The sequence below is a fragment of the Nesoenas mayeri genome, assembly GCF_963082525.1.
Source record: "Nesoenas mayeri genome assembly, chromosome: 22".
NCBI lineage: Eukaryota > Metazoa > Chordata > Aves > Columbiformes > Columbidae > Nesoenas > Nesoenas mayeri.
The window spans coordinates 7,144,093-7,171,007 of NC_137572.1; the positions used below are offsets into that span (position 1 = coordinate 7,144,093).

At 58.7% G+C, this 26,915-nt stretch overlaps 2 protein-coding genes across 2 annotated transcripts in view; both read left to right on the forward strand.

Moving 5' to 3' along the window:
- The window catches only part of USP28 (ubiquitin specific peptidase 28), a gene marked incomplete at both ends in the record, with an annotated part of 269,710 nt that overhangs the window by 16,564 nt on the left and 226,231 nt on the right, over window positions 1-26,915 (forward strand). The window lies entirely within an intron of this gene.
- The window catches only part of CADM1 (cell adhesion molecule 1), a gene marked incomplete at both ends in the record, with an annotated part of 94,602 nt that continues 91,454 nt past the window's right edge, over window positions 23,768-26,915 (forward strand). Inside the window, one exon of the mRNA XM_080358078.1 lies at window positions 23,768-23,870. Coding sequence (XP_080214204.1) covers window positions 23,768-23,870 — 103 coding nt within the window. The remainder of the gene's footprint in view (window positions 23,871-26,915) is intronic.

A 26,915-nucleotide genomic window follows, 5' to 3' on the forward strand; every position in this document is an offset into this window, starting at 1 on the left:
TGAGGCCGTAACTATTTTTTGACGTTTGTAGGCAATAAAACCATAAACCCCCTTTTGACATTCTAATGCCCCGGGAGCGCTTTGTTATCCCAGCAGTTAGTTCTGCCCCGTCCCATGATGCTGCCAGGTGCCCGGGGGTTCCCCATCCCATGTGTGGAGCTGGGATCTGTCCCGGAGCGCCCTGGAGCATCCCTGGAGCTCTGCCCGGACCCCCCGCTCCGTGTCCCCACCAGCTTTGGGGACCCCGGGCGGGAGCCGCATCTGCTCCCTGCTGCGGAGCCTGCGCGGAGGAGGAGCAGCCTCTCGCCGCCTCCTTCCTGCTGCACAACCTTCCTTCACCTTCTTCCTTTTAATGTCTTAATCAAGCAGCTGATAAGAGAAGTGATCCATGAAAAGGACGGGTATCTTGACAAGGCACAGAAGCTCGTGGCAGTGCTTTCCCCACAGATCAGCATCCTCCACGAGAGGGAGAGACAAAAAAGGCAGATTTTTGTACCCTTAAGCTTCCACCACTGCAGTTCAAAAGACCAATCTTTACAGAAAATAAATTTAAAGGAGAATTTTTGATGTATATGATGGTCTCTTGTGGTCGACAGGAGTGCTGCTGGCAGTATATGGAGTTATGCAAAGCCAGAGTTGGGATTACTTAAAAGTGTCTGTAGTGCTTTGATTAACCAGTGTGTATTTTATTTTTTATATGGCACAATCACAGCCCTACATTGATAATATCTTGCTATTATTGTTCGATAGGCGAAACTCCCCTTTTTCCTGCAGCATGCAGCTGCTTTTTAGGGCTCTTTTTAAAGAAGTCGCTCTCCACATGTTAAATTCCCAGTGTTCGAGGAGGCTCCGTGCGCTCGGGTGTGATTTTCGGGGTGGTGCGGGTGGTGTGTGGGAGCACAGAAAGGGAGCGTCTGTCGTGTGATAACCAGAATGGTTTGGGGGGCGACTGGAGCAGGGGCCGGGCATCCTCCTGCCCCACGCTGAGGGCGCGTTTGGAGCTGCGGCAGCGGGAGATGCCGCTGGTGTTGGTGTTGGTTTCTCAGCACGGTGCTTGGGCAGGTGAAGCACTGGGGGGACCCACCCGAGCAGCCGCGGGGTCACAGCCCAGCCGGAACAGCGCCAGCCCTCCCTCTCCCCAGACTGACTGCGCTTCCCTCGTAGCCCCCTCCTCAGCTGCCTTGCTCAGCTGTTTCCTGGGCTAAAGGCACGTGAGGCGTCTGCAAAACACAGAGATACGATAGCGAACCGTGAGCAGGCGGGAGCGGGCGCTGGGAGGCCGTGGAGGGCCGAGCAGCAGCGCCCGGGCTGGCTGAGCGCCCCGGCTGTGCCGTCCGGAGCTGCTCCCGGCGCCACGGGCCGCGCAGAGCTCGGAGCAAGGCTGCGTGGTCAGGCTGAAATCTCAGGCTCTTCTGCTTTTATCCTGTCATTTTGGTTTTTCATTTGTTTATTTCTTTTTGCTTCTGGCCCCTCTGTGTGCAGTACCGGTCCCCGAATCGGGGCTGAGCTGGTGCGGCATTAATCCACGTGATGTATGTATGCTGTGCGGTGTAACGAGGCCCCGGCTCTCCCCTCTGCGGCTGTATTGCTTTTGCAGCGCTGATGGCCCTAATGGCTTGTTCTTGTCAGCCGACTGAGCAGAGAGGACTCCTGGGGTACGCACGTAGCCTGAGAGGAGCTAAATCAAGGTGTCGCGTTTCCCTGCACACTTACCTCCGCCTTCCCTCGGAGCGGGGAGCGAAGAACTCGTGTGCCGATGCTTCAGCCCATCTAGGGGCCCAGAGCGCGCTCGGCATCGCTTTGGCTTTGCTGAAGGAGGGGGCACGCGTGTTTTCTGAGTTCACGCAGGGGCCGTGACGGCGTTGTGGCCTCGGTTCACCGCCCGGGTGCTGCGGGGGCGCGGGCGGCCCGGGACGCGCCGGGAGGAAGATGCAGATGCGGGTGTGCGAGCTGGTCCTGTGCGGTGGGTTTGGTGCTGTGGGAGCAGACGTGAAGGGGCAGGGGTTGCTCAGCCCTTTGATTGTTTTCCTCCTTTTATAATGCCTCCACTTTAAATAGGAATGAGGGTAAAGAGTAAATTCCACATCCAAAGATGGGTGTCTGCTCCTGAATAGGATGGATCTGGGGTCAGCGCCTCAACGCACACTGGATTTGGGTTTCAAAGGTTCCCAGCCATCGCTGCAGTCAGATTTTTCTAAAGGGCCCAGCGTGATGACATTTACAGCCAGATTTTTCAAAAACAGCGCTGTACTTCAGACGCCGAACTCCCAAAAATCTAGTCATTTAATTTGTTAAATGAGAGCGAAGGTCTCTTCAGCGAGTCTCCCCGTCATTGTGGGAGCTGAGCAATTCTGCGGGAAGAGCCGCCTGTTCCCAGCTGAAGCGCCTTTCAGGTTCAAAACACACGAGCCACTTTAAAGTACATTTTAAAGGCGTAGAGCAACCTAAAGAGTGCAAAATGCGACCTGGTATCAATTAGCTGGAGCGTGTGTGGCTTGTCGCTGAGCTGTGGAGATGTTTGGTTGGTGACGGCGGTGCCCGTGCTCTCCGGGTGTCCGGCGCTGAGCGTTTCCACGAGCGCACCGAGGGCACCGCAGCTGCGGAGCTGCCTGCTGAGCGACGGTCTCTGTGGGCAAATAAACACGTCTGTGACCGTCCCGCCACGCATCGCAGGCGCATCCATCTCTTCCTGAAGAGGCTCCGGCGGGCTGAGCAGCGCCCGGGGATGCACGGCTCGGACTCACCGCTGCCCCCGGCCGCTTCACCTGCCCCGCGCGGCCGGTCCCGCCTGGTCCCGCCTGGTCCCTGTCCCCTCTCTGCGCTCCGGGAGCGGTGACCGGGGGCTGTCACCGCTGCGGTGCCTGCGGCCGTTTGGGAAGGGGCTTCTCTGATTGGGGAGGTGTAACGTGTGTGTAAATACCAGCTTGTGGGCTACACCTCTTAGTGACCTTTAACTGCTTGGGAAACGATGCTCTCTCATAAAACATCTCCCGCAATTAATAGCCAATTGGTAGTTAATTAAGGAAGCAATAACAGTGGAACAGGACACGGTCACAGGGTAACGGTCTCCAGCAGCCATTCCACTGTAGCTGTCCCACTAAACTGCACTGAAGAGCACAGAGCAAATGGAAGCTTTAAATAGTGATCCCTGGGGTCTGGAGCAGCCCCTTGGTGCAGCTGCAGCTGCAGGGTGGCAGGTGCTGGAGCTCTTGCTGTTGGCTACCCGGGGAGCAAAGGCTGAGCTTATGCTAAGCCGAGTCTAATAGTGTGGACAGCGTGGATCCTGTCTCTTCCTCCGTCTTCTCCTTCCTCGTGCTGACCTTCTGCTCCGGTCCAGAGCAATGCAGGGACTTGAGGAGCGATGCGGGAGCCTTCTCCTGCAGGTCTCTTGGCGGGTGCTGCGCCCTGTCCTTCTCTCCAGCGCAGGCTCTCGCATTAGAGGTGACCCAAAGCACACAAACACCGGCTTCCTTTTTGTTCTTTTTTTTTAAAAGTCCCATTTTTCTGTCTTGTCAGGTCTATTTAAGCATTTAATGAGGTGAGATAGTACCAATAAATTTAACACAGCACAATAACTCTGATGCGGACCAGCCTAATAAACTTCCATCCTTGGGCCGGGAGGGCGATGCAGCGCGCGAGATTACATCTGCTGCGATTGCTTCGCTCGGGCGTTCCCGAGGTTGAGCAAGGACGCGGGAGGAGCCGCCGCGAGCCCCAGGGTGCCCACCGGGCCGGGCCGGAGCGGCCTCCCCAGGGAGAGCTGCGTGTCGCCGGGCAGGGGGACGCAGAGGGCAGGACCCGCTTCGTCGCGTTCCCGCGTGTCGCTGCCGCCCCGGGGGGCTCACAGCTGCCCCAGGTCTGCACCCCGCGCTGGGAGGTGATGGGGACCTGCAGCAGTTTCCTTCTGTTCGCTGTGACCCATCCCAGAGCAGCGGTTTGGGTAGCTGAGCCCCGTGATGGATCTCAGGATCCCTGAGCAGTCCCGGTGCTTCTGCAGCATCCAGCCTCGGGTGAAATACTCGGAGATATTTGCGCTGTGTTGCAGAGTGTAGAGAGATTTGTACTTTGGCTGTTTTGAATGTCTCTTGAGTGAGTAACTTGACAGATTCCTTTTTCCCCCCCGCTCTCTCGCTACTTGCAAATCTGTTTGCAAGCAGCTTGCTTGCTCGGAGGAGGACTTGGAAGCATCAGCTGGCTCCCGCATCCCGTTTACTGAAGCATCCCTCCCTGTGCCTGGCTTTGGCAAAGACTCTGCTCTCGATCTGAATGGTTTTTATGAGTGGAGAGAACGGGGAAAGCTGAGTTTAAAGCCATTTCATACAGGGCTATCTGCAAGTTTAAGGCTTATTGTGGCACTTTGGCGCACGCGTTTGTGGCTGAAGCACAGTTATGTTGAAGTCAGAAATAATTGCCTCTGACTTTGTACCTGTCTCAGGATTTTAATTGCATCTTCAGTCCGATATTGCCCATTCAGCAGGTGGAAAGAGCTGGAGCAGTAGCTAAATTATCCATCTTTACATGGGTCCTATATATTATAGTAATATACAGCAGGAAGCTACAGAGAGTCCACGATTCTCCTGCTTTTTTCCTAAGGTTGCACAAATACATAAGACAAACTGAAAGCCGTTTAGCGCTGGCACCCTCTGTGCCGGGGGAGCAGGAAGAGCATCGGTGTGCCCAGCGGTACCCGGGCATGCAGCGAGCGCCGACGCCGCAAAACTCCCTTGGTGTTCCCTCTGTTTATGGCTTTCCAGTGCCAGCCCGTACTCCAACTCACCATGCGCTGTGAGGGGCCAGACACAAATGTCATTATCCCAAAATGGGGAGAGCAAGGAGAAGAAAGCCCATAGAAATGTCACATCCAGCCTCCGCGGGTGTGCGATGGGGAGCCCTGAGCCCGGCTCTGCAGAGCCCAGCTCACCTGCGTGAGCTTTAAGCGCACTTGCCTGAGCTGCTGCTTTTCTTTTCTCTTCTGCTGCTCTGTGCCGAGGGACACGCTGCGAGTAGTTTATTACAGCTTTCTGTTTAGCTCTGCTGCGGTACAGCAGCAATAATGCAATCATGCCTCAGCTCCATCTGGTCTCGGAGGCTGAGCGGCAGAACAACCCTCGGCGCTGTTTGTGCTCTGTGCGGGGGGTGCTGGGGCTGAGGGGGGTGTGGGGGGTGCTGGGGGTCATTGGCTCTGCCGGCCTCCCCTCCGCTGTGCCCGCTCCTCACACCCCGGGGTCCCCAGGCTGGGCGGCTGTGCCTACAGCGGAAAGGCTGCGCTTGGAAAGCAGCCACGGCTTAGCTAAATATTTGTGTTTGTGTGGGGGGCTCCATATTGCGCGAAGCCGCAGCCTCTCTGGCACAGCAGGTCAGCGCGTCCCACCCGAGGCCGCCTGCCCGCTCCAAAACGTGCCGGTGCCTGCTCGTGCTGCGGAAAATAGCCTCGTGCTGCCCCTTGGCCTGCGCCGCCGCGGCCTCTGGCGCTGCTCTGAGCCTGCAGTCGAATCCGGGGCTGTGGGAAATGAGGGGCTGTCGCCTGGTCTGGGAGCCGCGATGTGATGGGAGCTCCCAGGCGCACAGTGTGGCTGGGTCGGGGTTGAATTCGGTGCGAGGGCAGGACCGCGATTCCATGCGGGTGACGGTGTGAGGGCAGGACCCCGATTCCATGCGGGTGACGGTGCGAGGGCAGGACCCCGATTCCATGCGGGTGACGGTGCGAGGGCAGGACCGCGATTCCGTGCGGGTGACGGTGTGAGCCGTGTCCGGAGCGTGCAGCTTTTGTTACCAGAGCGAGCGGCTCCAAACGAGTGCCGCGGTGACGCCCGCTCGGAGCGGGCGGTCCGGGCTTCAGCTGAAGGAGGAATTCAGCAGCTTTGAACAAAGGGCTGCAAGGTGCGAATTCTGTCAGGTAAGAACGGTGATTCAGTACAAAAAAGGAATGAACTGCTGGGTTTGCTGGGCTGCAGAGGCTGTGAACTCTGCTAAAATCTTCCAGGCCCTGGTTCTGGAGCTTCACAAAACGACCGTGGGCGAGAAGGAAAACATTCCTGGTGCCCCGTGCCCCGCGGAGCTGCAGCAGCAAATGTTTCCAATTACTACGTGGAGTTTGCATGTGCTGGGTTATTCCACCCAGCGCCACAGGGTCTGAATTTCCTCACTACTGTGGATAGAGTCTGTCTGCCAACATCTACAGTCGCGTAAAAACACAGAATCCAGCTTTGTCTTTCATTGTACAAATAAACTGTCCCGCAGAGGGAGAGCGAGCAGTACAGCGTGGAGCGGGGCAGGGACGCGGGGCCGGGACGGGAGGGATGCTCGGGACATGGAGCATCAGGAAGGCTTTTGCAGAGAGATGGGCGGCAGCAGCCGGTGGGTATTTATAACCCTCCCTGAGCGCTCTGGCTGTGTGTGAAGTGCCCGAGCGCCGAGTGCTCGTGGGGAGCACAGCCCCGCTGCAGGCAGAGCTCCCGCTGTGCCCGGGAGCTGCGCTGCGCAGGCAGGTCCGACCCACGGAGCCCACGGTGTTCTGTGCTGTGCAGGCAGGTCCGACCCGCCGAGCTCACGGTGTTCTGTGCTGTGCAGGCAGGTCTGACCCGCCGAGCTCACGGTGTTCTGTGCTGTGCAGGCAGGTCCGACCCGCCGAGCTCACGGTGTTCTGTGCTGTGCAGGCAGGTCCGACCCATGGAGCTCACGGTGTTCTGTGCTGTGCAGGGCTGACAGTGCCAGGGTGACCCCCTGCACAGCAGCCGAGTTCTGGGTGCAAATACTGGGGTTCCCTAAGCCCACGGCTCACTGACACCCGAGAGGAGGCTGATGCTTGGAAAACACTTGTGGTGTTGGTGTCACGGCATATTTTTACCCTCCTGGAGGGATTTGTGTTTAATTTCCATCACGGTTTCCAGCAGCCCGTGGAGCTGGGAGTGGGAGAGTCTCAGGAAGATGGTGCGTCTGGCCAGGGACAGAGCTGCTGTGGATGGAGAAAGGGCTTAAACGCTGCTCCATGGGGCAGGAAGCTCCGGGGCAGGAGCTGCGGTGGGTCTGAGCCCCGCGGTGCCGGGGGCTCCGTCTCCCGTGCCTGGGTGAGTGTTCCTTTAAAGCCTGCAGGAATCAGCAGCCGCAGAAGAGCTCCTTGGCTGCCTGACAACCCAAACGTGGCAGCAATGCCATATGCTCTGGCTTTAGCCCTGCTCAGAGTGCCCCACTTTCTCCATTATTTGATTTATTATTTTTTTAGCTCAGACCAAGGCAACTCTCCCCATCGGCGCTGGGGCTGGCGGGAGCGCTCTGCCCTCCTCTCCCCTCCTCTCCCCTCCATCTTCTGTTGGGAAGCAAATTAGCAGCATCTCTGCTCCTGCTCCTTCCCACATGCTGCCGAGCAAACCCCGCAACTTTCTTGGGTGACGACATAAATTCGCAATGGCGTTGTACACGCGCTCCCCACCAGCCCGGCGCTGCCTGGCATCCGTAACGAGCTTATCAAAGGGTTTCTGCGCGGGGAGATCTGAGCCCTCCAGGTTTGAATTCGTAGCAGGTGAAGGCGGAATGTGCTGCAGCCTGATTGAAATGTGCGAGGTCAACAAAATCGAGCCGAGAGTGCACAATAATTGGGGAAGAAGCGGCAGCCCTGCTTTCTGCATGTGTTCCTGTGATCCCTCCGCTTTAATCTCCCATTTCCAAAGGGAAGCCTGTCTTGCATACTTTATCATAGTGTTCATTTGCACAGGAGGCCTCTTTTTGCAGAGAGGGAGAAACCCCAAAACTCTCGCTGACTTTGTTCTCCCCCTTTCTTGCGAGGCGTCTCGAGAAGGGCTGCGGGGAGAATGGTGGTTCCCAGCTTGCATTTCAAGACGTCTTGCTTCTCCCGGATTTGAGCCTTTTTGCTGCCCGGAGCGCTGGTGTGTAATGCAGATCAGCAGAGCTGAAGGTGGGAGAGGGGTTTCTGTGCTCCTTTGCAAGTTAAGAACCCCTTGAAGGATGAGGCGTCAGGGCTGAATTGGCCCAGCGCCTTACGGCAAAACACATTTACTGGCACAGATCCTTACCTTGGCTTGGGAGAATTTACAGTTGTGGGGATCTCTGGCCTTTCTCGGAGGTTTGGGGAAGAGGTAGGAAGAGTTTTATTTTAAGTGCGTCTTCCCCGAGGGCTGTAACACTTTGTTGGAAACGCTCCACTCCCTAACATCTGTGCAAACCGAAACCTTCCTTTGCCTCCAAGTGTGCGTTTGGGGGGTTTCCTGTCTCTTCTGCGGTCTGTCTCTGAAAAGGGAATAGATTAAAATCTGTCCCCTTTTCCCTCCGTCCCATCTGCTGTTTAATCGCCAGCTGTTAGTCCTTAAGCCGGGATTGCAGGTCTGGGCAGCCTGGGCGCGCCGCCCTGCGCCGGGGGCTCCGTCTCGCCCCCACGCGTTCCGCCTGGACCCGGGGTTTGTCCTCCCTGCCCCGGAGGTGCTGCTGGCGCACGGTGTCCCCTTGCCGGGCGCGGGGCTGCGCCACCGCGCTCGCTGGCCCTGTGGGCTGTGACGGGGGAGCCGAGGGGACGGGCACAGCCAGGAGTGACGGCGGGTTTTGGGACGGGTGCCAGCTCTGGCTCATCCAAGAGCTGCAGGAACAGTCGGCAGGAAACCCGGGGCTTGCTGAACAGGCTCCCGAGCGCTGCCCAGTGCGCCGAGCTTGTCTGGGGCTGCGGGAGCCAAGCGGTTCTTGCTGACGGACCCAGAGTGGTAGGACAGGAGCCATCAGTCCGGTCCCTTTGGGGACAGGCTCCCTGGGCTGTCACCAGCCCTGTACCGGCCGGGCAGCACCCGAGAGCCTCTGAGCTCCCAGCAAAGTGGGTTTGGGGCCGAGAGGTTTCCACGTGCACGCAGCGCGGTGCCTGCTCCCTCAGTGTTAACGGTACCGCTGTGACATGTAAACTGTTCTCAGGCACCCGTGTCAATCAGGGAGGACAAGAAAAGAGCAGAAATCCAGGGCTGCCAAACCCAGCATCCAAAATATTTGTGTACATTGGTCTGACTTCTCGCTGCCGCGAATCTCTGGAGGAGGGGAGAATCCTGCCCTGTGTGTTGTAAGCCTGGCTGAGATAACAGCTTGTGCGGTGACCGCGGGGTCACCGCCTCCCTGCTCTTCAGGTCTGTGAAGGGTGACTTAAAATGGGGCTTTTCATCTGGGATTTCCTGGGAAACCCAGTGATGCCGGAGCCAGGAGCTCCTTGGAGGCAGGAAGGCCATACGTTCACTGGTTAATGCATCACCAGCAAACGGGAGACTCATTACACAAGGGCTAAGCATTGACGAGCTATACGTTTAGCTGGGTGCCTTAAAGTTCATTACCTCATGTCCTGAGTATGTGCATTGGGCTCTGTGCTCTGGTGCTGGCTCGGGCTCCGTCCCCATTGAGCAGCCGGGCGGTGCTGCGCGTACCGACGTGCTGCAGAGCTCCTTCCCTCTCGTCCTGTTACCCTCAGCATCAGCCTCTGGAAGGAAAAATCATATTGCAGTGCACCTGCGAGCGTGGCGGGTCTCGAGATGCTGGAGGTTTAGAGAGATCTGTCCTCTGGCTTCTGCGTATGGGGAAAGGGTGTAAATGAAACCTCAGCCTTTGACTTGCAGCAGGGCTGCCAGATGTGGCCCAGGAGGAGCCCAAAGCCTCAGCTTCAAATAGATGTTTGTGTCCCAAACTGGGGCCTGGAATGGCAAAGCTTGCTCAGGACTCCTAAACTGTTGCGCTTTGGCTCAAGGCAATGTGCCTCTTTGCCTTCGCGGTGGCACTGGTAGTGGCTGGCCCGTTGTGGTGCTACAGGCTCAGTCTTGCTGCCATCGGCACGGCATGGTCACACCATGTCCCCTCTCGGCACCAGGGCAGCGGTGCCGGGGGCTCTGTGCCATCGGCATGGCGTGGTGTGTCACACCGTGTCCCCTCTCGGCACCAGGGCAGCGGTGCCGGGGGCTCCGTGCCATCGGCACGGCGTGTGTGTCACACCGTGTCCCCTCTCGGCACCAGGGCAGCGGTGCCGGGGGCTCTGCCCGGCCCCCTCGCCTCAGCCCTGTCCCCCCGCTTTGCCGCCAGCGGTCCCCGTGGCAGCAGCTATTGATTTCTCCTGACTAATGCGCCGGGCTCCATTGTGCGCCACACACCAAACAAAACAATGAGAACTCAATCAGCCACTTAAACAACAGAAAAAAATGAAACCCCAGCGGCTCCCCGTTGCAGGCTGGGCAGACCACGCAGGTACAGCTTGAAAAGGTTCCCATTGACCCACAGCACTCGGTTAAACGAAGGCAGCAGTGCAAACACGGGCTGGAGACGCAGGCTCAGGAGAGCTCTTTCCTTACATAAAAAAAGAACATTTTGCCTTTTTCTTTCTTGTTACCTGCAAATGAGAAGGAACGCTGCTCTCCTCCGCTCCGTGTGCTGTTATTCCAGGCGTACCGACTCTCAGCTCCCTTTTCCCTTGGCTAATAAGTAATCATGAGGAGGTTTGTGGCCTTGTTTATTATATTTGGCCCAGAAAAAGCTTTTTTTTTTTCTTCTCCTCTCCCCCCACCTCTTTCTGTAAAATGCTTTCTGAGATTTATTTGTAAGCCTGTAAATACAGAGTAAATAGCTTTAATTCAATTTAGCAGGCTACTGTGGGAAACTGTATCTGCAAGCAGGAGTTCCATGGGCCTCTGCTGAGCGGAGCGGCGTCTGTGGATGCTCACATCTGTCCCATTTGGTTTTCTCCTGTCCTTCCCATGAAGAAGCTCTTTCCTGGCCCCGTGCCCCTCTCTCGAGGCCCCGGGTGCTGTGAGCGGGCTGCTCGGTGCCGGCCGCGGCTCGTCCGCGGCGCTGCGGGACACGGGGGCTGCTCCTGGCGTGCCGGGCTGGCTGCGGGGGCACTCGGTCCTGCCTCCCGCTGCCCGCGCTCGCAGGGCCTATTTCTGTCTTTTCTCACGATTCCGGAGGCTTCCCGGCTTCTGGAAAACACTTGGCAGGCAGAGCCTGCAGCCCGACGGTTGCTATAAACAGAGACGTGGCGGGGTGCGGAGCTTTATGAATGGGGAGTGTTGGTGGCACATGGGAAGCGACGCCGAGCCTGAGATCCTGCGGAGGGAGAAGGGAGAGGGCTGCTGGTGCTGCAGCAGATAGAGCCGAACAGGCGCCGCGTGCCTCCGCCTCGCTCACCTCAGGGATCACTGTGGGGACCTGCAACCAAGTCGTATCATTTTTTTAATCTGCGTTCCCAGGATTGTGCAATGCGCATTGCAACACATGCAATGTGTGTTGCAACACATGCAGTAGCTGCTTGGGGGTTCCCGCATGACCTGTCCTGTGTGCGGGAGCAGGCGCAGCGCAATCCCCGCTGCTTTTGGCACACGGAACCGGTGCTGAAATGCTTGCTGCGGCGCTCGCTCTGCGTTTCCCGTCCTGTCCCTCTCCACCCGCACTGGGGTGGCTGCACCGCGTGTGTGTGTACGTCTGGTTTCGCGCTGCCAGTGATGAGATTTGCTGGCTGAGAGTTCTTATTTTGCGTCGATTTGCGAGGAGGTTGCCCCCACACACCTCTTTCATTTTGTTAGCTGCCTCGGTTAACTCTGACAGCTTATTTAGAGGGGGCTGGCGCCCGGAGGTGGAATTTGCAAACAAATAACTTCCACCCACCGTGGCCGTGCGGGAGAGCTTGCGGAACTCCCGGCCACGCGCCTGACGTGACGGCGGCAACGGGGGTTCTCTGCTCGTTAATTGTCCGACACGAACAGAGCCGCGGGCCCCGGCGGGGCGCAGGCGCCCTCCCCAGCCCCCCCGCTCCGCTGTGCGGGGGTTTGCCCACGTGTGTGCAGACAATCGGCAGGACATCGGGTCCCCGTCTGCTTTGGGGTGGGAGGAAAGGGGCGATGGGTGCCTTGCATTTTGCTGCTTAGCATTAGACCTGAGGGTTGTGGCGGGTGTTGTTCTCTTCTGTGGTCGCAGCAACTTCTGAATTAATTTTGCTGACTTTTAGTCCGAAGTATTTGCCGCTCCCCCATGAGTTGTCCTCTCCAGCACTGGTCTCATTTACTGCCTATGACCACTTACCTGGCAGCACATCGGGTTCCTCCACAACCTCGGCCTCCCTGATCTCAGGCTCGGGACACAGGATCCCTTCCCCATCCCCTGCGCTCCCAAAGCCGCGGGCAGCAGGCGCCTCGGGAGCGGCCGCAGAGAAGCGCCCGTGTCCCCGGAGCCGGAGCTGGTGACGCTTCTCGTGCTGGGGTGCAAGCGGGCTCCCATTTTTCCTAATTAGTCATGATGTCTTGCCCATCACAGGAATAAATAGCAAGCTTTCCCAGAGGATGGGAGATGAGAAGCACTATTTATCGTTGCTCTCGGAGGAAGCTGACAACATGACAGGTGAAATATCAGGAATAATTAAGAAAAATAAGGACTCGTGTACTTTATTGCACCAACAGCAGGGATGTATTGCCCGCGACTCGTGCATCCTCTAGCACGCCCCGTCCTGCCATCAGGGGCGCGTGTTGTGTTTTCTGTGCCGTGCCACTCGCCCGGTTTGGCGGCTCAAATCAACCGATGGCACCCGCTCGTGGCCAGGGCTCGGCCCGCGGCCGGAGGTCCCGGCTCTGAGGTGGCAACACGGCTGGTGACAAATGTATGGTTAGTAAATACTGCTGTGCAGCGAGCGATTTGGCCAGGAGAGAGGAAGGACAACAAACAGTAATTTTCGACTCGTTATGAATTGCTGCTTCAGGAGGGCGGTTGGGGAGCAGGTCCCATGGAGCCGTGTTGTCCGGAGGGGCTCTGGCCAGGCTCGGGGGAGCAAACCCGGCTCACGGTGGGGACCAGCTCGGCGGGGTCCAGCTCGGTGACCCCGTTTTCCATGGCAGCACCAGCCGTGGCCCGGGCTCCGCAGCCTGGCACGGAACGAAGTCACAGCGGCGCTGGAGATGTGTTTGCTTATGAGGCTGGACAGCTGGGGAGCTCAGGAGCTGCATCTCCTCAAACAATGCTAAAATCTGATTACAGCGAGTGTCACCGGGCATCACCGAACCCTTCCTCCGCACGCCCGGCCTCGCCTGACAGCCATAATGGATCTCCTGCATGCATCTCGTGCTGAAATACAACGCCTAGTCAAAAGTGTTTAAAATCCCTGTGGTGCGGGTTTGCTGATGGCGCTCATCGCCGGCTCCGGCGCTTTGGGGCCAGGCAGCCCACACAAAGCCTCAGTAGGACTGTGCATCAGCGTTCCCACACATGGTCACTCAAATGTGCTGGTTTTTAGGCACTTGGGCGAAACGCAATTGTACGTGGCGGCCTCGTCTCGTCCCCTTTGACCGCGCGCTCCGAGGCTCCTTGGCGCTTTTGGGAGGCTGCTGAAAGGGACCCTTTGTCAGGGCAGGAGGGAGCCGGCAGCAAACAACTCCCGAATGGGAAATGCTGCTCTTGGGGCACTTATATTTAGCTCGCTTGCAGCGCTGTCCCTTCAATTTATACTTATGCCTTTGTCCCTTTAAACTCCCAGCGCCGAGGGTCTAAAGCGGCGGTGCCGGCGAGGAGCAGGCAGCTGCTGCGCCGAGGTGAAGGTATTTTTAACACAATGCCCGAGAAAAAGGAATTTGTTTCCTCCAGCCTTCAGTCAAAAACGGGCGCTGTGAAGGATCTCTGAAGGAAAGCAAACCCGGGCGCTTCATCTGCAAAAGCATTGAGTGCAGCCGTGGAAAACCGCGCACAGAAGCTGCGGGGGAGCTTTGGGAAACAAAGGCAGCAGCTCCTGGCCGGGCGGCTGCCGTGACTCACCGCCCGCGGGTTAATGAACCTAAACCACAGGGCGGCCAGGATCCCAGCCCAGCAAACGAGAGGCGAGGGCCGGGTGGTGACGAGCGCCAGGTGCCCGCCAAAACCAGCACCTTCCTGTCCCTCTGGGTGTTTGCCCAGCTCCTAGGGCGCTGTGCGCCGGCCCGAGCGGCGCAGGCTCCCGCGCATCCCGCGCACATCGCTGCCCAGCTCCGCTCCCGCCGCCCAGCGTGCCGGGGACGGGCCTCTTCTCCCCCTCCGCTGTGCTTCAAGTGTTTGTTTCCTTTATCAGCAGCTTGCTGGTATAAGCCCAACAAGTCTTGGGTTTAACCGTGCGATTCCTCAATTCTCCAAGCAAATAAGCCCAGATAAGGCCCAGACCTTTGAAGCCAATTGTAATTTAATACAGCTTAAACGGCAACCATCGAACAGTCGCACAGGAAATATGATCAAAGCCATTGATTTTTTTGTAGCGACACAGTGTCTTTTTGAATAATTCCCAATAGTGGGGAAATCTGAGAAATTTCAAGCCTGTTTGCAGACATTATAAGCCTAAATGGTCAAAGAAATAATTAGCAAGCGAGTCATTTAAGCTGCACATATGAAAAAGCAAGAGTATCCTTGCTTTTGAGTGAAAGTGCTGGCTAAGCACAACGGTGCCGTGCGGAGCGAAGATGGATGTGTTCCGCGGGCAGGGCAGGATGCGCGCCGTGCAGAGCAAACAGCTTCTCCAAGCTGCGTCCACACAGTGCTGCACTTTTCCGCTGTGCAGATCTCTTCTGCTCTGTGGATTAATTTTAGAGCACTAACGAGCTGGCTGGACGTGGCGTTCGGAGCCCGGGGAGGGACAGAGGTGTCGCTGGTGTGCGGGGGAAGCCGTGACGGGTTGTTTCATGTCCTGGTGAACGCCGGGACCCTGTTGGGTCCAGCAGAGCGACTTCTGCTTCCCACCCGCAGGCTGGGGGCTGCGGCGTTGGCTGCCGTTGGGTACGTGTGATTCACAGTACGATGCTCCCTAATGTTGCAGTCGTGGCAGGCACAGGAGTTCAGTGGTGCATGCGAGAGCTACATACTGGAGGGCGAGAAAGTGAGGTTTCTGGTTTCACAGTATGCAAAATACCTGCCTGGTTACGGCCCTGCAAAGGTTCCTGGGCTTCCCAAGCTGCGTCTCTCCCGCTGGGCGCGTTCCGTGGGCCGCCTGCCCGCAGAGGCGCCCGGCACCGCGCGCTCGGGTTTGCCCGCTTCCCTGGCCCGTGGCCGCCGGCTCTTGTGGCCGCTGCCCAAAGCACAAAAATAGGGTGGCCAAGAAATAATCAGGCTGCTGGTCACATCAGGGCGACGCTGCCGCGGGGAGCACGGAGGCACCGGTTACTGTGCGGGCTCAGAGTGGATGTCCTCAAAACAGCCGCGCTCTTCCCCAGCCCTTCAGACAGAAATGAAAAGGCTTTCATGTTCTGCGGGGGAGGAGAGCACAATTTGTGGTGACCTGGCTCCGGCTGCTGTTGGAAAGGTCACTTTGAGTACCACGCTATCTGAAACCATTGATTTTTGTTGTTTTTAAAATAGGCCCCAGTGCTGGAGAGAGGGGGGAGCGGGGAGAGAGGCGAAAATAGCTCTGCAACAGTCATTGTTTAAAACCAACAAAGAGGCAGTGAAAGGCTCCCCACGGCCGGTGGCCACGGCAAGGGCACCGGCTGGCACAGGGGATGAGGGATGGACGGGGGACAGACGGACGGACAGGGGACTGTGGGCGTGGGAAGCGTGGGCAGGGCACGGCAGGATGAGCAGCTCCCTCCTGATGGGGAGGGCTGGGTGCTCAGAGCCCGGCAGGGACCCGCGGGTCTCTGATGGGGTGACACTGTGGTTTGGATCCCAATGGATGTTTGTGCTGATGGGCAGGTCTGCGGTGCCCCCGGTAACGCGGTGTGTGGTTCGGCAGCAGCGGCTGATCCAGGGGTCAGGCTGAGTCCCTGCAAACCCAAATGTCATTTGCGAGGGCCTGCAGCCCCCGGCCACGGCTGCACCATTACCCTGAAAGCATCCGAGGCCAGGAAATAAGCTATTTGCCCCAAAGAGCTGAGCCAAGCGTTGAGAGCGTTGGTGAGTTACCGGGAGCAGCATTAGCCCCGCATCCCTGCAGCCATCTGTCATGGAACATGGAAAGTATTGGCACGTTGTCACGTTTCAAACACCCTGATCAATGTTTAAATAAGCAAACGTCACCCCGTGGGCCCCGAGGCGCCGTGCGGGACCACGGGACAGCGGGACGGCGGGACAGCGGGTGCTCGCGGGAAGGGATGTGTCCGTGATGCAGACCCAGCTGTGACGTGTTGTGCTGTCCCGCTTTCTGCGGGGTCGCCATGAGCTGCTCTGGGGCACAGTGCCCGGGCTGTGGGACGGGGACAACAGCATCCCGGAGATGCTCTGGGGTGGGACAGTCCGGTGACAGTCCTGGCTGGCTCTGCTGTGGTCTCGGGGACCATTCCAGTGCAGTGGCTGGGAGGAGCCCCCCCCAGCCATCTCCTTCATTTGCACCTCTGTGATTACCAGCAGTATGCAGCGGTAGAGCGGTCGAGAGGGAAAGGGGAGGCTCAAACGTGTCATGAGGTTATGCAGGACGAAAAAAGGGACAGTTGCCCTGCCCAGCAGTGAGAAAAGGCAGCGAGAGGGGTGGCAGCATCTCCAGGCCTGGGTACCTGGGGGAACCGCGAAGGAGCCGAGGCGGCTCACCGGCTCATGGGCTCACACTGGCGCATGGCTCTCGGAGCGGGCTCACCGGCTCATGGGCTCACACTGGCGCGCGGCTCGGGAAAGGGCGTTTCTCGGTGCCCGGCAGGGAGGGAGCAGAGGGGTCTCTGCGGTTACGCGGCGCTGGGAGCCCTTTGGTCCAGGCACGGGCCAGACGGTCCCGGTCGCCGGGACGGAGCGAAGCTCCGCGCGGGCAGAAGGGAACTCGGCAGAGTTGCTTAATGGATTTATTCTTCCCATCTCCCCGAGCTGTTCCAGGCTTGGGGACAGGCAAGCAGAGCACGCTGAGGCACAGATTATAAACGTGATGGATCTGCAGAGAAAGGAGAGGTTTGAAGGGCTGAAATTTACTGCAAAGCCTGGCCCAGAAATGACCCTCTTCCTCCTCCTCTGGATTTTTTTTGTCTTGTGCAGAAAAATGCAGCTGGTCAGCTTGACAAGTGGAAACCGTGGCTTTGTCATTAATGTGCAAAGCTGAAACAATGATGTATGGCTGGCGATGGATCATGTTGGGTTTCCGGAGAGCAGGGAAGACGAAGGCATGCGACTAATTCATGATGCATGAACGCATTGATCTTCCTGGCTCTGAAAATACAATGTAATGAACCCCCGCTAACACATCATTTTTATGCCACTGCACCTCACTAATATCTAATGATTTCACCTTGCTCTGAGATAAAATATAATTGTATGGGAGTTCCAGCTTTGTTCTTTAATACTCACGTAGAGTTAACGAATTATGTTTTGCTCTGTAGCTGTCGGCAAGTTGAGACAAGCTTACAAAAGCCCCGCAATTATTAGGTGAAGCCGCAGGTTTAACACGCTGTGTGTGTATATGCGAGCGTGTTTGTGTGTGCTGGGGATGTAACGGCTCGGTGTGCGGAGCTGCTGCGTGGGCAGCGGGGCGGGGGACGCGGGATGCGCTGGGATGCTGCGGGATGCGGTGGGGGATGCGGGACCCTGCGGGATGCTGAGGAGCAGTGGGGGATGCGGCATGCGGTGGGGGATGCAGGACACTGTGGGATGCAGTGGGGGATGTGGGATGATGCGGGATGCTGAGGAGCAGTGGGGGATGCAGGACACTGTGGGATGCTGAGGAGCATCCCCTGCTCGGGGATTCTGGATCTCGTCCATCCCACCGTGGTACCTTCATCTCAGCGGGTGACCTGCAAACCCGGCGATGCTTTTGTTATTCACAAAGTCCACAATCCTTTGGGAGATCTACCCACCCCGGTTTGCCCTCGAGAGCCCCAGCAGGGCCGTGTTTCTTCCCCAGCCAGGCAAAGCATTTTGCCTAAGAAAACGAGTTTGTGGTCCTTGAGAGACCACTCTCCGAGCTGTGTGTGTTTCACCCTGAGGAAGGTGCACAGCGGGATTTTCCTGTTGTTTGTCCGTGGGCAGACGCTGTGCGCCTCCAGGCCTGCTCCGGCCCAGCTGTTTCTGCTGATAGCCACAAAGGGTTTTTCTCGGGGAAAGCAGGGCAGGCGGCAAGGGGAGGACACCTGGGTCCTTTCGCCTTTTCAGCGCGGAAAGGGAGCCGGAGCTCGCAGACGCCAGCTGAAGGTGAAGATGCTGGTGCATTCTTCAAAGGCGAACCCCACTGCTACAAAAGAAGTCAATGAACATCTAACCGCTCTTGACAGTGCAAGCTGAAGTAATGTTGTACCTAATTTGAAATTCCCTCTAGGCTAAGTAAGGCTTTTCTTTCATGTGCGATGTTTGTATCCCTTTTGGGAGCCCTCTCCTCTGCACCCGGCTTGGTTACATGCCGTGTTGACAGATGATTAAGATGTGAAGCCTCTTAAATCAGAGGAACAGCCCAAGTTTTGCACGGCGTGCTCAGGCGTTCGCCCGCAGCCCTTTCATCGCGTCAGCCTGACTTGGAGGGCCGGGACTTGCTGCCTCTTGCAGCTTCAGGTGTCCCTTGCGAAGGAGACGCTGCAGGGAACCGCGACGCGGAGGGAAAACGCTCCTCCGCTGTGCCAATAGCGGCGGCTGCGCCGGGCGCGCCGTGGCCCCGGGAGCTGCGCGTGTGCTCCTCCGGGGCTCCGCTCGCGGGCCCCACCGGGCAGAACGCACAGCGTGACCTCAGCAGCTCTGACCGGTGCTGCGGCGTCTTTCCAAAGCCGCGGTGAAGGCGGCTGCTGTGCCGCCTGCTCGTGGTTCCATGCTGGTTTTTGGGTTTTGGGCTGGGCACGGGGAACCCAAACTGGTCCCAGTGGGTCGTCACTGGTGGAGCAGGAGAGCTCCCTCCCCGCGGCCGCGTTTCCCGGCCCCCAGCGCCGCGGGCTCCTCCCCCGGCCCCGCCGCCCCCATGGCTCGACTCTTCAGGCGCTTTGCTCCCATAAGAATATTAAACGTATTTAAAAACCACTAAAATGCTAATGCGAAACCTGAACAGAGGATGTCAAATGCGAGAGGCGCTCTGAAGACGTGATGTCTCTGCGGAAGGGTTTGACCCCGGTAATCTAATTTGCTTTACATTTAAAATGATACTTCATTCTCTTATTATAAGGCTCTGTGTCATTGGCTCATAAAGATTACAGTTTCTTGTCTTCCAATTGTAATAAATCCAATTCAAGCACCCTCTTGATTTGAAATTTGTCACAACAACATGCAGAGGGCACAGTTCCTGAGTTTTATGGCGCGGGTGCATTAGAGACTCATCTGCAGGAAAGATGATGCAAGACTATAAAGTGATTTGTCCCTCTCCTTCTTCAATTGGATCTGTGTTTTAAAAAATAAGAAATAAATTAAAAAAACCTAAATTATAGCTCATTGCTCATTATCCAGTAGTAAAGAGGTTAGAGCAGCAGGGGAGCCAGGCTGGCTCAGGTTTTCGTGCTTCATCCTTACGCTGGGGAATAATCTGGTTTCTTTCAAACCACCTGAAAGGTCTCACCGTGCTCCGGCAGCGCCGGGCGCTGGAGCCGGAGCTCTCTGGCTGCGCCGGGGGTGATGGAGAGCGGGCGGGTTTCTGCGCGCGTCGGGCACCGGGCGACCCGGCCGCCAAGGTCCCAGCCCGTGAGCTGCTCCCTGCGCCGGTTTGGTTAAACCCAGCTTAAACCCAGGCTTTGCGTTCCCGTGCCATGCAGGCGCTGCCATGCGTCAGCCATGGGCGGCATGGAAATGGCTCAGGTTTTCTGGCCAGTCCCGGGTAAATACACGCCAGAGGCTTTCATTGGAGAGAACTTTTCTGCTTGTGGTGTCTGTTGTTCCTTGGGGGTTTTTGGTGGTGTTTTTTTTAACAAAGGTTTTAGCTGAGCAAAAAATCGCATCTGCACGGCTTTTTTATGAAAAGATGAAAGGCGGAGTTGAGAGCAGCGAGCGCGAAGCCGCAGCCGCAGCGTCGGAGGTGCGCGCCGGCTGGGACGCTGGCGATTTCAAATCCCCCTTTATCACCCTGTTGAAAGAGCGGTGTTCTCTGTAAAGCTCTGCCAATTGAAAAAAGCATCAGATAATGAAGACTGATGCTGCACTGATGACAGCCCTTCAGATCCTCAATAGGATCGCTCCAAAATCAAAAGACTTCTTTGTTTTATTGTCACACTTGTGGCTTAAAAATAATTAAATTTAATCTTTCAGCTCTCAAAACAAAAAAAGAAATTTAAAGCCAGGCCCCCCCCGTGCAGGAGAAGCCAAAGCAATGTCATAGCCAGTGGGTGTCGGAGGAAATTCTGTAAACTATAAATGAAAACGCGGTACTTACAGTGGGTGCTCGGCACAGGCGCTTCGCACAGCCCGTGTTGCTGCTCTCGGTGTTGCCGCGCTCTGCGCCCGCGCCGTTTGTCCCCAGGGCGCTGAAGCCAACACGTGGCACACGTGTATAAACGCTGGTTTCGGTTATTGGTTCGGCACTGGGTTTTTGGATAACCTCACAACACGCCATCCCTCCTGTGCGAACCCCAGGCGCCCGGCGCCACGGCGCAGCCAAGCCCAGGGGCTGCTCTTGATCCGGCTGCGGGTGCGTTACCCCAAACACGTGATGGGAACGTGGCGCTTCGGCATCTCTCTGGCACCTTTTACTGTTCTGGACAAACGCATCGCTCGGCGCGTTAGATAAATACCTAAATACAATCTATGGGGAGCTCTTTGTGCTGTAACTAAGGGCCTGGGTTTGCCGAGGGTGAGCGTGGCACGTGGCAGCTTGGCCACAGCACGAGGGGCTGCAAAGGGGCTTTGCGTCTGTGCCTGGACACAACCGGCCCGGCAGCGCCGAAACGGGCGTTCAGTCGGCAGTGCTGTACCGTGGTTATCCCTTCTCTGGCTCCCTTCCGATAGACTCCTCCGTTTTCAGAGAGTTACACGGGATTTAGCCCCATGCTGGCTTTCGTGTGAATCGTGTGGCTAAAATTGCATGCAGCTCTTTGAAAATTTCGGAGCGGCGTTTTTCCCCAGATCGACAGCTGTTTTATTTCTCCTGACAGAAAATGCAGAACAGACAAACACCGGAGGAATCCTTTTGGCCTGGGTGTCTCTAGCAGCTCCAGTCTGAGGCTCCAGAGCTCGTTGGAGCTTCGTTCTGCATCTCGGTCCTTTGGAGCCGAAAGCCCGGCCTTCTTTAGGCTTTTCCCCTCCTTAGGCTGGCGTGGGGAACAAACGGCAAAGCTGGGGGTGAGCGACCCCGTTTCCCTTTGCCCTGCTGTGCGGAACTCAGAAACAGTCGTTAATTGGTCATTGGTTTGGTAAACCCGTCTGAAAACAAGGGCTGCCGTAACCTCTGCAATGGACATCACCGATGTCAGTCACTTAGAACTGGCTGCGAGTTGGGTGGCATCATCCAGCGCCATCCCAACAGCGGCAACAGGACCAGCACTGGTTTGTACTGGGACCAGTTTGTCTCTGGCTGGGGCGTTTGCGGCGCTGCACGGGCCCATTGCAGTGGGTGGCCAAAGGTCCGTTCTGGAAGGCAGGGTACCCGTGGACTCCGTCACTCATCTCCGATGGGTTTCAATCCGCGGGCTTGGCTCTATCCCTGGAACTCCACCACACACTGGAGATCTCGGTTTGGAGTTCATTTCTGCTGCTGACTCAAAAGCTGAATTATTATAACAAACAATTGATTATCGGTTTTAAAATGCAAAAACACCATCTGCTCTTTGAGATGTGCTCGTTGCGGCTGGGGGGAGCAGGGATGACACATCTGAAGGATGTCGGCAAGTGGCACCGGCGAGGCCCCCGGGACAAATTCCTGCCGTTCCTGACCCGGCCAGGCGGAAACCTGAGCTGTTCCGGGGTCACTAAAGCTGCGGCTGCTGCTCCGCGTGCTGCCGGGCTCGCTGGCTCTGCGCTGGGCATGGGGCTGGCTCTGCGCTGGGCATGGAGCTGGCTCTGCGCTGGGCATGGAGCTGGCTCTGCGCTGGGCATGGGGCTGGCTCTGCGCTGGGCATGGAGCTGGCTCTGCGCTGGGCATGGAGCTGGCTCTGCGCTGGGCATGGGGCTGGCTCTGCGCTGGGCATGGAGCTGGCTCCGCAGCATCCTGCATCCTCCCGTGGGACATGGGTCACAGAACCAGTGGCCGCTCGTCAGCGGGATGTGGCGCTGGGGCAGCCACGTTGTCATGTAGCGCCCGCGATGCCACCAGCTGTGTCTGCGGGCCGGGTCAGGCTCCATCAGCCCCGCTCCCGTGTGAGCCGCTGTCCCCGGCCACCCGCGCCGTGACGTGACACAGCTTTCCATCACTGCCAGGGGCTCGTGCTTGGCAATCGGAACCGCTGAACACACAGTGACAAATCAGCTGAGGCTGAGCTTCCAGGACAGAGGAACCGCTCTCCTCTCGAAACTCAGGCTGCGGCGCCGTGGAGGGCGCCGAGGCGCTTCCAGCAGGAGCGGAGCCGGGCTCAGCGCGGCACGAGCTCCGTCGCATCTGCTGAGCGAGACGCGGGAGGTTGGGGACTCATTTCCTAGAGTTCAGGATTTGCAATTTCCACTCTATAATCTCCTGGTCATTTCGCAGCAGATAATTTGTCATGGTTTGTTTTAGCTGTTGTGATATTGATATTTATTATGCAAATTGTATTTCCTACTACTTATTGTGCTGCGCTCTATGAATACTTAAATTATTATAAACCTTTTTAGTTAATACGGGTTGTCTTTCAATGTGACGTTTGAGCCGCAGTGGGTCGCAATGTATGATATCGTACAAAAGGGTCTAAACCATGTAATTAAAAGGAGACAGACAGGAGAGCCGGGTGCAGGATGGCACAGAGGCAAAGGGAGCTGCTCTGCGGAGAGGGGGTTGGTGTCGCGGGCTCAGACTCGCTTGCTTATAGACCGAGAGAGACATTTTGGGTGGCATTTTGCTTTTTCCGAGCAGCTCGTGGCTGAAACCAGCCCGGTTTCGCAATCGGGGGGACGGCTCTGCCCAGCCCCTGCCTGTGCCTCAGTGCTTGCCCCGAGCGGTTTCACGGCAGGAGGCAGGATGATAAAGTCAAACTGACAACTCACCTGCCTCGAGTTAGCTTGGAATAACCTAATTAATAACGTCGGACGTATGTGACACCCTGTGCTGGCGCTTGCGCAGGCCCGCGGTATTTCTGGCGCCGTGGGCGGGCGGGAGGACTCGGTCCCTGTCCGGGAGGGCTGAACCCGCCCTGGGCCCGGCTGTTAAGGCTCGGCTTAGCGCTAGGGAGGCGCCATTTTGGTTTATTTGCTCATTTACTCACTTTAAACCCCGTCAAAACCGTCGCAGGGATGAAAAATCAGCGGAAAAGGTTGTTTTTTATTTTATTCTTTATTTTTTCCTCCGGGCCGGGGTGGCCGAGCCCCCATCGCTTCCCGGGGCTGCGGCCCCTCCGCGCCCCCGGGGCCGGAGAAGGCTCAACACCGCCTCCAGCGGAGCGGGCCGGCGGAGCGGGGCGGCGGCCGCAGCGGGGGCACCGGGGGTCCCCGGGACGAGAATGCCCGGGCGGGGAGCCCGGGAGCCCGATGCTGGGGAGCGCTGGACCCGGGGAGCAGGATGCTGGGGGGTTTGGGACGCAGCGGGAGGATGCGGGGAGGATGGAGCCCCCGGGAGGAGGATGCTGGCGGGTCGGCCCGCTGCTAGGCGGCGGCGCTGGGACAGCGGTACCGGGACGGACCCCCGGGACCCCGTCCCCGCCGCGCCCCTGCGCCCCGCGCCGCGCCCGGCACTTTGCCCCCGGCCCCTGGCGCGGTGGGCGTGTCCCGGCGCGGCCCCGCCCCCGGCGCGCTGACGCGGCGCATCTCATTAGCGGCGCGCGCGGTCGCTAGGTGCCGGCGCGGCAGAACGGAGCAGGTGCCCGAGATGGCGGGTCGCGCCCAGCACAGCGGCCCCGCGGCCCGCGGCGCCCCGGGGCTCCTCCCGCCGCTGCTCCTGCTGCTCTGCGCCGCCGCCCTCATCCCCGCAGGTAGGGCCCGCCCGCCCCGCCCGCGGGGGGGCGCCGCCGAGCGCCGCCGGGGCCTGCGGGGGCGGCCCCGGGAGGGGAGCGAGGCGGGGGGGGCCGGGAGCCGCTCGGGTGCGCGCGGCGGGGTCTGCGGGCCGCCGGGCCGGACGGTGGTCCCGGGGCGGGGGGCGGCGGGAGCGGCCGCGCGTGTCGGGGCGGCGCGGGCAGCGGTGCCGGTTACCATGGAAGCGGCTTCTCCCCCTGCCCGTGGGCTCCGCGAGCCGCCTCCCAATTAAAAACTAATTACCGTGCGCGCGGCCCCCTCTGCCCTCTCTCCTCGGTGCTTTCCGCGGCGGCGGCGGGGGCGGCTGCAGCGGGGGGCTGCACTGGGACTGCTGCACCGGGGGATGTTGCACCACGGTCGCGCTGCCCGCGGGAGCGGGGAACCTGTTGGAATCCGAGCGCAACTTCCGAGGCGCTTCCTTTCCCTCCGTCCTCTCCTTCCTCTCTGTCCTCTCCCTCTCCCCCGTCGCCTCCCCCTGCGGTGGCACCGCCGTCCACACCCCCCCCCCCCCCCACCCCGCCCCGAAAACGCTTCCCCGCTGGCAGCCCGGGTGAGTGGGGAGCGCCCGCGCAGCCCCCGTGGAGCAGCCGGTCAGTAATGGTGGCGAAAGGGGCTCCCGAGCCGCCGTTCCCCGCCCGGCGCAGCGCGGACCCCGCGCCGCCCCCAGCCCCGCAGCTCGGACCGGCGCTCGCGGCCCCGCTGCCACAGAACGCTCGTCCCTCCGACCCCACTTTGTATTTCCCGAGTGTCACCGGGAGGCACAGGGCTCCCTTGGCGGCTGGAGCGGCGAGGGGACGCGCTGCGTCTGCCCGGGACGTTTTGGGCAGAACAAGGGGGCCATTGAGCGGTCTGTTGAATTTAACTGGTAGGAAACGGGGGGGATGCAGGAGCAGGCAGCTCGGCCGAACAAAGAGCTGCATTCACAGGCGGGCTGTGCGCGCTCTCCCCGCTCTTCCCCGATGGCCTCGCTGGAGGATGGCGGTGGGGGCAGAGAGCCGCTGGCGTTTTCCGCTCGTTCTCCCTCGGCGAGAGATCGGCGCCGTCCAAACGGGGCCGGGGGCTGCTGCTCGAAGGGCAGCTCTGGCCGTGGAAATGGCTCTGCCTGCTAGCGCGGCGTTGGGCTGGTCTGGGCAGTCCCGAGGGCAGCGCTGTGTTGGGGACGGAGCCATCGGAGTGGCCGGGAGCGGCGGCTCCGAGCGGCGGCCTCCGCGCTCCGTGGCGAGGGGGGAAACGCCGGCGTTGCCTCGGTGCGACTCGCCCGCGCCTGGAGCAGCCGCCCAGATGTTCCTGTAGTTGCCGCGTTCTTCTAGTTTTTCTGGTGTTTTGTCGCAAGGTGCTTTTTGCAGAATTTACGTTCGGTTTGGCTCAATGCGGAGTGAGTTGCCCACCGGGTTGACCTGCAGACCCCACCGTTTAGAGACACCTGCATTAGCAATAAAAGCCCCGTTGCAGGACGGGCACCATCATTCTTTGTTTTGCTGTCTGACTCTTGGTACCTCGCCTTGCATTTCCAATCCTTTCTCTTAAGAGCTGTTTGTAGCTGAAGGCTGGTGTGATACTCGGATAGGGTAAGGCTGTTAATCACCGCCCAGCTAATGGGCATAACAAGTGCTGTAGAATAGCAAAGCAGCTGAAGGGAAACAAAAGCTGGATGCTGGATTCAAACGCGTGTGCCTGACCTGTGCAGCCGGGGTTTCCAGCGGTGAAAAGCACCGCACAGCTTGAGCTGCGATTGTGACGCTGGTGGTGGGAGATGCTGCCTTGTGCTTTTGGTGCTCTGCTGTGAGTCACAGGATAAAACCCCGGACCTCCCACTTTAATGCCGTTTACACAAAATTTCTTTAAGGCCGAAAAGCTCCATTTTTTTCCCATTTCCCCCGCCTTTTCGGAGCTATTGATTTGTTGGCTTCAGTGGTCTGGGAGGAGAGCAGCGGCGCGGTGGCAGCAGCGTCTGGCGGTGGGTGCAGAGCTGCCGCCGTGTCCCCGCGCGGGCGCTGCCCGAGGCGCGATGCTGAGCGCCGTGTCACCACCGCGGTGGCATCCCGGGGCCCGCAGCGTGCCGCGGTGCCTTGGCCACCCCCTTGAAGCAGGACGGTTGGAACGGCGAGAGGCAATGCTCAGGCTCGGTTTAAACTAAGCCGGTAACTGGAGATGAATCTGTGCATTTCTTTGGCACCTTTTAATCTGATCTCAATGCTTTACAGTTAATTAAACTTCATAACACCCCTGCAAAGTAGGGAGGGAGTTGAGGAAGGATTTGAGCAAACATTGAGAGGCAGCCAGCGCTGGGCTGGAACCAGCATCTGTCTGACAGCAGCTGAGAAAGAACAACTTTGGGGCTGAGGCCGTGGGAGGCGTTCGGAGCCGGCGTCGGCTGCGATGCGCTGACGCTCGCAGGCTCTATCTGCCAACATCAAGCAAGCCCCGAATGAGGCCAGTGACGGACCCTCTCGAGCGCAGCAAGCGCTCCCACCGAGGCTGTTAACCTGACTCCTTTGTACGTAAACACGGAGCGAGTTTCCAAGGAGCCTTTGCGCACAGGCGAGAGGGCTCTGGTCTGCAGCGGCTCCCGACGCGGCTCAGCTCCCGCCTCGAGCGCGCGGGCCTGCGTTCTGCATGCGACGAACGAGGCAGGGCTGGTGAACACAGCCATCCGTCTGGGTTGCAGCTTGGGCTCATTTGTCTTGCGTGTAGGCAGCTGAGCGCAGGTTTATAAGCACGACAATCTGGTTGGAAACCGCTGCCAAGGAGGCTCCCGAGGATGGGCGCACGGGGAGGCAGCTCTGCTGCTCCACAAGGAGGGCGCAGCTGCCGGTGTCACCGGCTGCATGGACACGGTCAATATTGGATGTGGACCGGCCATTGGGACGCTCCTTGGCGCTGCCGTTTGTCTGGCACAGGAGGCTGGAGGGACAGACGGGCGGCTGGAGAAGAGCCCGCTCCCCGGGGAGCCCGACCTGCTGCTGCGCCGCTGCCGCCGCCTCGCCGCATCCTTTGTCTCTGTT